The sequence below is a fragment of the Crocuta crocuta genome, unplaced genomic scaffold (assembly GCF_008692635.1).
Source record: "Crocuta crocuta isolate KB4526 unplaced genomic scaffold, BGI_CrCroc_1.0 scaffold17, whole genome shotgun sequence".
Lineage (NCBI taxonomy): Eukaryota > Metazoa > Chordata > Mammalia > Carnivora > Hyaenidae > Crocuta > Crocuta crocuta.
In genome coordinates, this window is record NW_027532041.1 from 3,559,644 (window position 1) to 3,574,671 (window position 15,028).

The following is a 15,028-nucleotide window of genomic DNA, read 5'->3' on the forward strand; positions in this document are numbered from 1 at the left end:
GTGGGAGTGTGTTTATTCCCGAAGTCATAGTCCATGTGGAACAGTGAGATTCCACAGAATAGTCAGAGTCCGAGTGGATTTGGAACCCTGGTGGGCAGGGATTACTGGGCAAGTGGACTAGATGTACACTCAAATTCTGTCAACAGGTGGCAGCATGAATAATCCTTCAATTTAGGAAGAACTGCAATAAACTGTGGTATACTTTTATTTTTACTAAAAGTAATCCTCAAACGCATGTTTTCTAAATGACTAACAAGTAGAATTCCACCTTCCCTAAATAACCTAATCCAAGTGAATATATTCCATTAATTGTTGAAGAAACCAGAAAATCCAACAGACAAAGTAAAATAATGAACACATTTAAGCCCAGAGAGCTTGCTTTCCTCCCTGTAATGACACATATGAGACTGCTCACTCTATCACGTGGTTTCTCACCAGTACAGAAAACCTCATGCTTCCATAGTAAGCTATCCCTCTCCCTCCTCTCCTAACCCAGCATAGAAAAGATACCATGTCCTGTTGAATCCAACAGCCAATCCATGTTGAAAGCTGAAATTTTATGTAGTTAAATTTCTCCCAAAACCCATCGTGCTTTATCACTAATTATGGTTCCTACAGGTTATTTTTTTAGACAGCCCCCCTCCCCAAAAAGATTCACCAGGTGCAGGAAGATATCGCTAAATCCCTGACGTGGTATGTTCCCAGCAGTGCCAGCCACTGGGCCTTGGCACCTGCTCCTTTCAGCTGTGCCAAGAGCCTGAGGGAGGGCCGGGGAAGCAGGAGGTGCCACAGCAACAAGCTGAGACAGTGGAGGGGAACAGGGAACTAGGACACTTCTGTTTTTCTAATTTGGAGTGCATTCACTCCAGAGGAAGGGCAGAGAGCCAGAGTCCACCACCACATTCCCAGGCAGAAAAGCAAGCCCTCTGCTTGATGGAAATAAAAGCACACTTTTAAAGGGCAGCTTCTAACATCCGCTGCGGACTGGCAACTTATGAAAAGGCCACACAACACCAGGCCCCCTTCCTATGTGTGTTAGGATCTGGGGCCAACATGGTTGCTTCTGACTAGCCATCTCTTCCCAGTTGGAAAGAGAAAGAACCAAGTTACAAATATGCAAGCCACTGTCCATCACAATTAATCACTGAATGATTAACTGACGCTGAATGCAGATAGTTATTCTTCCCTAGTCTTCCCTAACCCAGGGGCATTCAAACTATTCATACCACCAAGCAGAAGCCGCAGTAGCAACTTAAAAATAATCAACGTCAAAACCTGTTCTATGAAGGCCTTTTCTGTCTTACACCTTATAACTACCTTATCTGTTTGCCCAATATTTATTTGTGTGTGTATCCAAGATCTCCATACTGCACTTCATCCAGCTTTTATTAACAGATGGTGAAAAGAGTAAGACACAGCTGTGCTCCAGATGTTGGCAAACAAGAGCTTAAGCTACATCATATCACTTCGTGAGCTCCCCAGTTCCCACTGTGCTGAGAGCAGACCTACTTCCTGAAATCTTCCAGGGACACTTGGAACTCTTCTATTATACATCTTAGAGTTTATCCTAGATTTGTAATCAATAGCTCCTGCTCTCAAGGAGTTCATAGGCTCGTAGTAAATGATTTCAAAATCTAGACATGCTATAATCACTACTTAGGGATTCACTGAGAAGACAGACACTACAGAAAATGTGGGTTTAAACCATAAATTTCAATCTTCTACGTGGCCTAGTCAAATAAAAGATGAATTCCTATTAGGCAGGGATTCTTGGGGAAATCCCCAAATGGTGTTGAGGTCCTCTGGCATGAGTGCAATGATTTTTCCTGTTTAAGGATATAGATGAAACTCACAGCTTACAACCTGTGTGTGTTTTTTTTTTGTTTTTTGTTTTTTTAATGTTTTTATTCATTTCTAGGAGATAGAGAGACAGCATGAGCAGGGGAGGGCCAGAGAGAGAGGGAGTACAACCTGTGTTCTTAAACAAGTTATACTAAAATTATGGAGCCCTTTTCCCAACAAAGGAAAATGCATACTGCATTGAGGAACGAGCTGTTAACTGTAAGTCCTTTGCTTAAAGTTCCTTCTCTTTAAGAATTCCATTTACCTCTTCTTTGAACCCAAGTCCCAATATAAACAAATTAGGGGAAAACTGGTTCCACTGTATCTCACTTGAGACAAAAGGAATTTGTAAATGATTTAACCACAGGCCCATATTTTTGCCCCAAATAAAAGAACGGAGGCCAAGTATGGCCCCACCATGGGCTCAGCTCCCAGCTGCAGGTGAGACCTCTCTATCACCAGACAAGTATCAATAAGCATTTTCTACGTGTCAAATATAATTGTAGGTACAGGAAGGTACAAAATATCAAACATGCAGATCAGTCTGTAAGTCACATGATTATAAGGTAAGAAGAAAGAATGAAATGGGTACACAGGATGGTCCTGGAAGGACTCAGCGAGGAGGGGACACTTGAGCAATCCTCATGACCACCTGGAGGCACGGCACTGCAGGTGGAGGGCACATGGGCCCCCCTGGCAGCATGAGCACATACAGCACTTACGAGTAAGGAAACTGTGATGCAGTTAGGGAATAACAACAAAGTTTTGCTCTCCCTGCCCTCAAGAAAAGAGGTCTGAACGATGCTCAGCATCCCTCCTCATCAGGGAAATACAAATCAAAACCACACTGCGATACCACCTCACACCAGTCAGATTGGCTAAAATGAGCAAATCAGAGAACTCTAGATGCTGGCGAGGATGTGGAGAAACGGGCACCCTCCTACACTGTTGGTGGGAATGTAAACTGGTGCAGCCCCTCTGGAAAACAGTGTGGAGGTTCCTCAGGAAACTAACAATAGAACTCCCCTATGACCCAGCAATAGCACTGCTAGGAATTTACCCAAGGGATACAGAAATGCTGAGGCATAGGAGCACATGTACCCCAATGTTCATAGCAGCACTCTCCACAATAGCTAAAACATGGAAAGAGCCTAAGTGTCCATCAACGGACGAATGGATCAAGAAGATGTGGTTTATCTATACCATGGAATACTACATGACAATGAGAAACAATGAAATCTGGCCTTGTGTAGCAACATGGATGGACCTTGAGGGTGTTATGCTGAGCGAAATAAGTCAGGCAGAGAAGGACAAATATCGTATGTTTACACGTATAGGAGGATTAGGAGGAACTTAACTGAGGAACAAGAGGGAGAAGGGCGGAAATGGTGAGGGAAAGGGAGAGGCAAACCATGAGAGACTCTTGAATGCTGACAAAAGCTGAGGACTGATGGATGTGGGGGGGAGGGGGGATGGGCATGGAGGAGGACACCTGTGGGAGCATTGGGTGTTATGTGGAAACTAATTTGACAATAAACTATTTGTAAAAAAAAAAAGAAAGAAAGAAAAGAAAAGAGGTCTGAACACAGATGAAGGCAAAAGGAAACACAAAAGCATGAAACTTTGTTTAAATATGAGAAAGACAAAGAATATTCAATAACATCCAATGTAAGTGGCATTCTTGAAATAGAAAACCTGAACAAAAGGACAAAAAAGATAGACCACAGAAGGAGGACCGCCCTGAGAGGAAAAGAACTGAATTGTAGATCAAAAGGACATAGTCCCTATAGGAGGGAAGACAAAAAGCAACACTGAGATGGTCTATTTACTTCAAGTATGGACAAACAATTCTTCAAGAAGTCTCACAGGGAGAAAAAAAACATAGTCAAAAGTCACACTGGCCTTAGGGCTTTGCGGAGCAATAATCCAGGCCAGAACAAGACGAAACAGAGGCTGCAAAGCACCGAAGGACACAGGGGCCACTCAGGAACATCATGGCCAGATGAACCCGCCAAACGGTGAGGAGACATTCTCAGACATGAAAACTCAGGGCAGAGGGCACCACATGAGCCCCTCTGCTACAAGGGAGGGAAGGAAGGAGAGAAGAGTCGGAGGAAATCGCCCAACAAGAACCAGTCAACCAAGGTAATGATGAATGGAAAAGCTGTGGTAAAAAGTAGCACAGCTTTATTCAGATACAATTCATATGCCAAGCAATTCACTCATTTAAAGTGTATAACTTGATGGTGTCTAGTCTATTTAGAGAAATAACCGGAAAAATCATCAAAATAAAAGAAACAGAGAAGTGGTACTGGGTGAGAAAACCAGGCCACAGAATTCATTTAAATCTTTTAGATATAAGACCAAAAAAAACCCTGGAAATTCAGGTCACAGAAGAAAACTTATAATAGATTTTAGCAACAAAAAACATTGAAAACTGAGTCGGAGGGAGGGGAGAGGAGGTGGGAAGAGGCCTAAGTACATTAATCCTCTTACTGTTTGCTGCAGAAAGACAATGTCTCTCTGTCTCAATTTGAAGTGTGAAATAAAAAACCAAATATGTCTATCTCCTAATGGCTTTCATAATCTTAAAGAGCTCCCGCAAGAATGAATATCCCTGGTGATGATGAAAGATTTACCTGAAATTCAGTAATAATTCCTTCAGGTTCACTTCAGCTTTGCATTATTCAATTTAAGTAAAATTAAATATATTTTAAAGTACATAAAGTATAGGAGTTGCCCTTACACATCTGCAGGTAACACAGATGCATGAGGAGGGGTCTAGAATGACATTTTTCAACTGTTAACCTGATTACTTCTGGCTACTAGGATTTTAGGTGACTAGTTGCTTTCCCTTATATTTTGCCATATGGCTTGAATGTTTTATAGTAATCATGTACCATTTTTATAAAGAAGTGTCAAATGATAAAATTCTCTGCGTTTTTCCCACATCTTACTCTCCTCTTAACCCCAATCAACTTGTTCATCTTTACAAAATCCGGATTTTTCTTCTTTGTGCTAGGACAGTCAACAGAGTTTTACATTGTTTTGTTTTGTATTAGTAGGTAAGGTTCAATGGAGGCTGAGGAATTTTGTTCAGTTGTACTTTCCCCAGATGTACTTAATGAGGGATGAATATGATGATCTTTACTTTTTTATTTATTTATTAATTAATAATATGCTACGTTATTAATGAAATGCTACGTTCTAACATCTGTATCAGCAGCAGCATTTGTTTGTATGTATATGTATCAGCAATAACACGTAGTATCAGGTGACCACCTTTTATGTTTCAGGATTCCACTAAGAGCTTCATAGTTGTTAGCCAATCCTCAGGAACCTATGCCATACATACTCCTACTAATTCTATGGATGAGGAAAAAAAAAAATCCAAGAAAGGTTAAGTTTGCTTGCTCAAGACTACACAGCTAATAAATTACATGATATTCAGCTATGAGGGTAAGTCTATGCTTTTTCCACCACATGATTGTTCTCATATAGTGCTGTGTATTTAGTAAATGGCCAGTAATTGTTTCACTATTAAACCAGAAAAAGGGGCACCTGGGTAGCTCAGTGGGTTAAGCATCTGACTCTTGATCTTGGCTCAGGTCACGACCTCACAATTTGGGAGTCTGAGACCCACATCGGGCTCTGTGCTGATGGTGCAGAGCCAGCTTAGGATTCTGTCTCTCCTCTCTGCGCCTTCCCCACTTGTGCTCTTGCTCTCTCAAAATAAATAAATAACTTTTAAAAAATTGAAAAAAAAAAAAAACTAGCAAAGTATGCCTCAGAATACTTTTGGATGAAGCTTTGCAATGAATTTTCTCAATGCATCTAATTCCCAAGATACCTGTTTCATAAATTAGGGAAGGAGGCTCTCTACCATCTAAAATTAGGATTTGAAGACAGCTTCATCCCATGCCTTACATTATAAACTTCTAATTAAGTGGCAACAGCAAAGGGGCTAAGTGTATCTCAAAGCGTATGAGACATGCCCAAATAGAGAGAAATCATAGTTAAATATCTAAAGTAGATCTAAATTTAACATGTTAAAAATTGAGTTAATTTTAAAGTGTTGGTTGAAAAGTTAAAAAATAAGTTATTCTTTCAAACTGCAAGTTTTACATTTTAAGCTTGCTAACTCACTTCTAATATTAACTGTGGCATTTATTCAATGCCCTATATTTGAATTTCATGAAGTGTTTAACTTTTGCCCTCACACACCCTTCTGACCTCATATGCTCATATCTTCAGCTCTAGGATTATCTAATTACCTACAGTTTCCAGAACACACCATGTTGTTTTGCATGCAATGTTCCCTTCCCTCACCCCTCACCCCTAAGATAGGGTCAGTTCCTTTCTCTTCGGTGCTACCTCTCACCTTTCACTTCCACCACTGGGGCTCCCAAGGTCCTAGACTGCAATTATTCATTCAGCATTTGCTCCCGGACTAAGCTCAGAAAATATGCTATTCCCTCCTCGGACAGACCAACGCCAAGCTCGTCAAGACACACCAAAAATGTATACTCAATTGGCGTTTTGATCTCTGAACCAAGTTTTTCTAGGGTGTATTCAAATATCTGTGTACATATGTTTTCCATATGGCCCTTAATGCTTGTTAAAATCTAGTCATTTTCTGAAACACAGAGGGAATAAACAAAGTCAGAGTTGCCTATCATATTAAAATTGTTCCTCATCCCAAGACAGCAGTCAGATCAATCAGAAGAAAAAAGCCACCAGAAATGGACATTGGAACAGGGTCTCAGGAGAGAATCCAACCAAACGATACCTAAGGCTTTATTCTACCATGTTTTTCAGTCAGATCCTCTGAGCTCATACAGACACCAAGGACAATGAATATAGGGAAGTCCCAGGATAAAAACAAAGTTCTTACAGGTTGCATTTAAATCACAGAAACCAAAGACAGTCCTCAATGCCTAGGGCAGCACAAAAGCTGAATCACCACTAGATTCTAAATGCCAAGAAGGCCAGGTCCAACTAGCATGTTGCTCTACTGTAGTGTCCTGGCAGTGCCTGGCACAGAGTTGGTGCTCAATAAATACTCAGCTGTAGGAAAAATTATGAATACTTAGAACCAAAAGAAATTTTCACAATCGCATGGGACCATTAACAAAGAGGCTGCAGTAGCTTTAATGGAATCACTAGCTAGACATAAAGTCTGAACAGGCTCTATTCTTTGGATGTTATATCACAAGATGAGAGTGTGCTAAATTTCAAGTCAGGAGTGACCAAAATGACTCTTCATAACCTAACCCTGCTGAGTGATGGTCTTTTCCTGTGTAGCTCAACCAATAATATTGTTTCGTTTCATTTAAAGTATATATAGATACCATTTCTTCTTATTGCCCATCTTCCCCTGGGCAATGTGAAGTCATGTGTTCTCCCCTAGTACACTATTCAACCTGAAATTAATTACATGCCTACAAATCCTTCCATTTAGGAATATCTGAATATTTAACAATCATGTTACAAAGTATAATCAAGAGCAGGTGTTATAATCTCTTTTTCCAAGAAGATGATAAAAAATGTCAAGTTTATTTTAAAACAGAAATTTGCAGATGCTCTATTCCAGAGATGACTATTATGGTCACATGATGGCTATCAAATGTAGCGTGGTTTCCTAGCATCCACCATTTACTTGGTCACCAAGGGCTCTGAGGAAGTATGTACCTTAGAAATACTGCAGATCTGAGATCATTTAACTCTCAGAGAAAACAAATACACACAAACACCGTACATTCAAGCAGCTGTGACTTTTGCTTAAAAAAAAAAAAAAAATCACAGAACTATCTACAGAAAACCCCAGTTAGTTATTAGCATTCAACACTGCACTGAACCACAAATGAAACATACAACCACAGACTGAATAATAACTCTCGTTCCAAAGGGATCTTTATTCTGATGAAAGGCTTAAATTGAATATTCCACTCATAATTCCAAAATTTAATGCTTTTTTTATGAAACCAAACTCTGACAACAAATTTTAAATTATTTTGATGCCTCACCTAAGATCATATGGTAGACAATTCTGTTCTTGTTACCTGGAGATAAATTAGGATGGAGTTTGAGAACTTGCAGGTTACTATTTAAATACACAGGTTGGCAGTCAAATTTAGAAATGAAAACCTCTATTATTAACACCTCTCCCTACTGGTCCCACCCAGCTGCCAGCCCTATTTTTAAAAAGTGAAGAATTTATATCTGTTTTAAAGAGACGGTTACTGTTCTCCAGCTATTTCACCTAATAAGTAGTAAATACTTTCTTTATATGAAACTGGAAAAAAAAAATAACCATGTATGATTTTACAACAAAATTAGACAGCTTGCAACACATTCCATTCTTCTAGTAGAATATTCGTCTTAAAAAGTAAAGAAAACTTTTTAAAACTGTCCTCACACATTCAACTCCCAAGGAAATAAAAGAGGGAGAGAGAGAAAAAAGGAGACAATCCCCACAGATGTACACAAGTATTAACGCATAAACTAGGGTTTCTTACCCAGCTGGAAAGGACACTGCAAAGGTAAGGTAGAGCTGAACTATCTTTAGCAAGGACATAGCTGACCAAACCACACAGCACTCAGGCACCCCATCTACCCACCCCCCCCCCCCCCCCCCCCNCCCCCGGCCTTCCCTTGGCTTGCATCCACTCTACTTGTTTCCACCCACCATTTGCAGATGCCTCTCTACAGACATATGGACCAAGATGATGAGTCATCTGTCATCCAGAATTCTTTTCTTGACCTTTGCACATTCAATCACCTTTAGCACACTCAGCAGGCACGTCCTCGGCAGAGTGTGTGCCCTGTAACATAAGGAGCTGAAGGCTGAACACAGAATGAAGCATTCCTAACACTCCTCGCTTTGCCAAGTGGATTTATTCCAGAGCTTTAAAGGAAAATCACAACTGAAAAAGTGACCAGATGGGTCTTCAAGGAGAAAGATACAAACTAAATCAGCCATGATACTGACGTACTTCACTAAAAACAGGCCTGTGATGTAAAAGAACTTTAGTTATTTGCCCTGAGAGGAGAAGTTATGGCAAAAGCAAAGCACATAAAGCATTCCATAACTAAAACTGACTTTCAACTTCATATGGCTAAATACTTTTTAAATTATTTCTGTACTTAACACTTCATATAGTCACTATGAAAACAAAAAAACAAAAAAAATGCAGGACCTTTTTATGATGTAGGATCAATAATAATAACAAAATAGCATACCTATATGGCACTTATTATATGGCAAGCATTCTTTTAAGAACATTAATATATTCACTTCATCCTTACAAACCCTTTCCTAATCCCTGTTTTCCATGAGGAATAAAATGCCCACAGAGGTAAAATAATTTGCCCAAGGTCACACACTGGCAGTAAAATGGCAGAGCTGGGTTTCAAACAGGCAGTCTGGCACCTGAGTGAGGTTAGTGGTTATTACACTAACCACCTTTCCAAAGGAGTTTAATATAGATGATCCTTTTTTTTTTTTTTTTAAATTTATTTCTAGGAGAGAGAGAGAGAAACAGCGTGAGCAGGGGAGGGTCAGAGAGAGAGGGAGTCACAGACTGAAACAGGCTCCAGGCTCTGAGCTGGCAGTCAGCACAGAGCCCGACGCGGGGCCCGAACCCACGAACCGCGAGATCATGACCTAAGCGAAAGTCGGACGCTCAACCGACTAAGCCACCCAGGCGCCCCTAGATGATCCTTTTTTAAAACAAAGTTTTAAGTTTAGACTAAATCTACACAAGTTTGCTTTGTAAGGTGACAAGCTTTTCACAATTAAAGAATTTAAACCGGAGAAATTACAGTCAGGTGGTGGCAAAGCCAAAGTTTACCCATCATAGCAAACACCTACACACTGTGAAGGACTACCTGGTGTGAGTCAATGTATAGTACCAGGAGAAATTCAAGTGGCCCAGAGAAGAGTAAAGGAGGTGGTGACTGTCAACAAATAAAAAGCTCAAAGCTCCGCGGGCAATAAAAGCCAGGGGAGGGGGCACCTGGCTGGCTCAGTCAGTAGAGCATGCGGTGTCTTTATCTCAAGTTGTGAGTTCGAGCCCCACATTGGGTATATCTCTACACACTGGGTATAGAGATTACCTAAAAAATTAAAATCTTTAAGAAAGAAAAGAAAACCCCAGGGGTGTCTGGGTGGCTCAGTTGGTCAAGTGAGTCTGGCTCTTGATTTCAGCTCAGGTCTTGATCTCACACTCTTCTTGAATTAAAGCCCAGTATGAAGACTACTAGAAAGAAAAGAAAGAAAGAAAAGGAAGAAAAGGAAGGGAGAGGGAGCGAGGGAATGAGAAAAAAGAAAAAAAGAGAATGAGAAAAAAGAAAAAGAAAAAACCACAGGGCTGTCTGTAGTAGCTAACCTCACTCATAACTCTTGTCAATTTTCCTTTCCTCTCTCAAATAGTGGGGGAAAGGGAGGAAGGCAAACCATGACAGACTCTTGAATGCCGAGAACAAACTGAGGGCTGATGGGGGTGGGGGAGAGGGGAAGGAGGGTGATGGGCATGGAGGAGGGCACTTGTGGGAATGAGCACTGGTGTTATATGGAAACCAACTTGACAATAAACTACTTAAAAAAAATAAAATTTCCTCCCTCAATCCATTCTCCTGGATGGTGCCTCCTTTCCATCCTACTACCATTGCCCAAATTCAGGCCTTCAACATCCCATGGTCCAAATATTCCAACAGTCTCATATGTGGCATCTAGCTTCCACTTCCTCCCTGCCCCAGCACCTACTCTCTCCTCTGCTAACAGAACAGTCTTTCTGAAACACAAATCTGATCATGTTATGGCCCTGCTTGACAACTTTTCAATGGTCCTGGTAGCAAACAATTTCCAGTTCTACCATCTTTGTACTGAATCAAACCCCATCCACTCCAGAATTTCCCCTGCCTGCCTCTGCTTGCAGGCCCAGGAAAATACTAAGCTATGCCATCCTTCTCTTACCCAGTTCACATGCCCCTCTGCGGAGAACATCTGCCTTCCAACCCCCATTCACCAACCTGCAGAACCTCCATTCATCTCTTTTTCCATAAAGTTGTTTCAATATTTCCTCCCACCGCCAGAACATAATTTTCTTTTCTGTGTCTGCAGGGTACCACATACATGTGCTTCTATTCTGCTATCAGTAACTACTATTTTACACACCTGATTCCCCTACTGTGATAGGAACAGTGTCTTAGCGTTTTAACAACAGCACCTAGTAGGGGGACCTGGGTGGCTCAGTCAGTTAAGCGTCCAACTTCAGCTCAGGTCATGATCTTACGGTTCATGGGTTCGAGCCCCGCGTCGGGCTCTGTGCTGACAGCTGGCTCAGAGCCTGGAGCTTGCTTCAGATTCTGTGTCTCCCTCTCTCTCTGACCCTCCCTTGCTCACGCTCTCTCTCAGAAATAAATAAAACATTTAAAAATTTTTATAAAAAAAACACACAAAATACAGCACCTAGTAGTTTCTGACACACAAGAGCAGCTTTATTCGTTATTTCCTAATGAGTAAGAGCATGTCTTCCATACATAGGCCATTGTAGCCTCTCTTAGCCAGAGTTGTTATCTCGATCACCTGTTCCCTCTAGTCCCATGAGAACAGAGTTCCAAATTTTTAAATCCGAATTCTAGAAAGGCAGGATCTACTTTATAGTCAACTTTTCAGAATACTACAAAGTTACGAATATATGTTAAATAGTAGTTCACAATGAATGCTCCACAGAACAAATCCTGTAGGTTCGTGGTGGGTATTGGGAATGAAGTGGGAGATTCTAAAATCAAATAAACTCAGAAAATGCCTCATGATGTCTCCTTCTGTGAAGAGTTAAATTGCATTGTGAAGAACTAAAGTGCATTATATTAAAGTTTCAATAAAGTCCTGAAGTAAAGAAAACATGTTTAACTTTGGCACTTACTACCTTTGAGCAGTTACCTAAAGCCTACTTTGCCTCAGTCTTCTCATCTATTAAATGGGAATAACAGTATCTACTTCTTATGGTATTGTAGGGATTCATTGAAACAATAACTATCAGGTGTTCCAAACAATGCTTGCACACAGTAAGTACTCAATAAATCTAGCAATTTTTAATATTTAACTTGGCACATCTGTTTTCTTTTCTAGTCATTACTAACACTGCACACTACACACTTGAGAAACACTTTATACAATAAGGACCCCACCATACTAGTCATTTTGGAGATTCATGGCTCTAGACTTTAAGAGAAATATAGCCAATCTGATAGTTTAAATGTAGGCAATTCAACTGGCTTCTCTATGGCTTGCAAACATCAAGGTTTCAACTGTCACAACTTCCTAAAGCTTCCGTTTCACCAAATTAAGACAGGATTGACTGCCTGGTCTGAACTAAAAACCGCCCTGCAATGGAAAGGAGTTTCTTATAGAGAATTCTCATTCTCTGCCAGTTTGTGTTCCTAGAAAGTAGCCATGTTCATCAAGTTTCTATTTGCGTTATACCCAGGAATCTTGCTATTCAAGAATAAGACAAATAATTCACCCAGTCCATTGTTTTCCTTTAATAATGGGCAAACTTAAAGTAGAAGATCCTTAATTTCAGTTTCATGGAGAACAAAATTGTGTAATATGTTATGTGTGAGCATCTGCATGTATTTTCTAGGTAAAATATCAAGGTCGTCATCAAGGGGCCCATTTACCTAAAAAGTTTAGGAACCACTAATAGAGGTTTGAAATAAGGTCCAGGTATTACTTATACATATGTAAAACAAAAATCAAACAGTATCAAAGAGTATATTTTCTTAATATCCTTTCAAAGATGGCTTATGTATATATTTCTACGTGGATATAGTAATACCACAGCATCCTTCCATGTTTACATAAATAATAGTATACGATATAGACTCTACCACAGCTAGCTGCTTTCACTCAAGAGTGCATCTTAGAGATCTATCCATGCCAACACATAGGTACACTTATTTGGTTAACAGACATCCCTGTGATAGATACTTAGGTTGTTATCAGTGTCTTGCTAGTTACAAATAGTAATGAGAACAGACAACCTTGCCAATATACCTTTAGGAAGAAATCCAGCACGGAACTGCTGAATCAGAAATACAAAGAGTGCTGGGCTGCCTGGACGACTCAGTCAGTTAAAGATCCAAATCTTGGTCTCAGCTCAGGTCATGATCTCATGACCAAGCCCCCTGTTGGGCTCTGTGCTGACAGCTTGGAATGTGCTTGGGATTCTCTCTCTCTCTGCCTCTCTCTCCTGTTCTCCCCTACACTCTCGCATGCACATGCTCGCTCTTTCCCTTTCAAAATAAACAAAAATAAACTTAAAAAATAAAGTATAAAGATTGCTAAACTGCCCTCCAATGCCTGCCTGTTTTATACTCTCAACAATATTTATTTCCTGTACACTCAATAACAGATCTTCAGATTTTCTATTTCTGTTCATCTGAGAGGTGAAAAATGGTAACTCGTGGTATTAATTTGTGTGGCCTATTATGAATCAAAGAACCTCTGATTTAAGATGAGTTGTACTTATGACAACATAGTCATGGAAACAATGAGCACCATCGAAACTGAAATAGTAATGGGAATACAGTAAAGGTTTGCTTCAAGTCACTGGCTCTAGTCAAGTCAAAGAGATGGTAGTCTGGAGACAAAGAAATGAAAAGATTTTATCACAGTGAGTTTCTATCATGTGGCCAAATTGGAATATGCCTAAATAAATGACTGAAGGCTTCTAAGAAAAGGTATTTTGCAATGTGTCAAAAATTAAGGGAGTGTCAATAACCAAGTATTCACAGAAATCCAGCTTACCCACAAGTTCAACTCACCATCTAGTAGCCAGTGCTGGCTGCGCCTATTTTCCAGCTCCGACATCATTAGGCGTGTGATCACGTGATCTGGAACCAAAAGACCTTTCTCTATGTACTGCTTGGCCATATCACCAACTTCTATTAAGAAAAACAGGAAAAAGAGACACTCAAAAAAGCTTCAAAAAAAGAAAAGCTTATGAACTCTTTCTGCCTTCTCTCCCATTCCTCCCTATTGGTATGAGGGGAAAGTTATGAGGGGAAAGGGTAGATGTTTTGGGGGTGATTTTTTAAATACTGGTTTCAATAATGGTGGCCTTGTCTCCCAAAGAATTATAAAAGCAGGTTTTGAAGATAAATAAGAAATACACAAACAGAAATAAAAATAAAAGAGTATTTCCATAAATTAGGCAGAGAAGATAAAAACAGGGAACAAAGTTGGAGTCCAGAGGGAGGGTTATTCGCGAAAGGCCGGGACAGAAGTCCTGGAATTTCCCAGAGGTGAGAGGTGCAAAGTGGACACTGAGCCTCCCAAAGGTTTACGACAGCAAGGACGTGTGATCAACTCTATGGTTCTCGGGATGTATAAGGCTAATGGAAGCGGAGAAGCATAACCATTTCTTAGAGACCAAAGGAAAACATTTCCACTGGTCTTCTATAAAGAATGCTGGATAATACAAACAAAAACTTCTTTTCATGAGCCTCAATGTAAGTAGATGGCACCTTGCTGACACAGCTGTAAAAGCAACTCAGTGTTATTAGTGGAATGTCAACTTTATAAAAGAATGTGAATTTATTTTTATGATTATTTCTTTTAATTTACATCCAAGTTAGTTAATGTATATTAAAAGGATGTGAATTTTTAAAAAGTTTTTTTCGAAGAAGAAATGCTCGATCTTATTTTAAAATAACAATTTCTTATATGTGGAAACTGTGTTGGGTTCATTGGAACAATCAGCAGTTTAAATCTGTTAAGTTTCTAGGAATTAATTTTTTTTTAAACTAAAATGAAGTCCTCTAGTCTCCAGAGAACTGAAAATGAATCATTAAGAACCAAATTTTTGACAGGCCAATTATGTTTTTTTTTTTTTTTCATTTATTCGAACTTTACTGTTTTTACTCAGTTGGCCACATTCAGAATAATTGTTAAATAGGACCATATTTTACTCCTTTATAATAAATATTAATTTACATTGCAAGTGACTGATACAATTTCAACCAACAGTGCCCCCGAGAAGATATTCACTGCACTGTTATCTAGCATATTGCCTATATTTGATGATGACTTCAGGAAAGGCCAAGTATGTTCTTATAAAAACACGAAACAGAATTGTGTTGCTGCAAAAAAAAGCTCAAGAATCACACTATGTCCCTA

At 39.8% G+C, this 15,028-nt stretch overlaps 1 protein-coding gene across 4 annotated transcripts in view; it reads right to left on the bottom strand.

The window, feature by feature from the left end:
* Positions 1–15,028, bottom strand: part of AK4 (adenylate kinase 4) — a 72,716-nt gene that overhangs the window by 14,736 nt on the left and 42,952 nt on the right. For all 4 annotated transcript variants that reach the window (XM_077776320.1, XM_077776322.1, XM_077776321.1 and 1 more), the window contains one exon: positions 13,675–13,794. In XM_077776320.1, the coding sequence (XP_077632446.1) occupies positions 13,675–13,794 (120 nt within the window). The remainder of the gene's footprint in view (positions 1–13,674; positions 13,795–15,028) is intronic.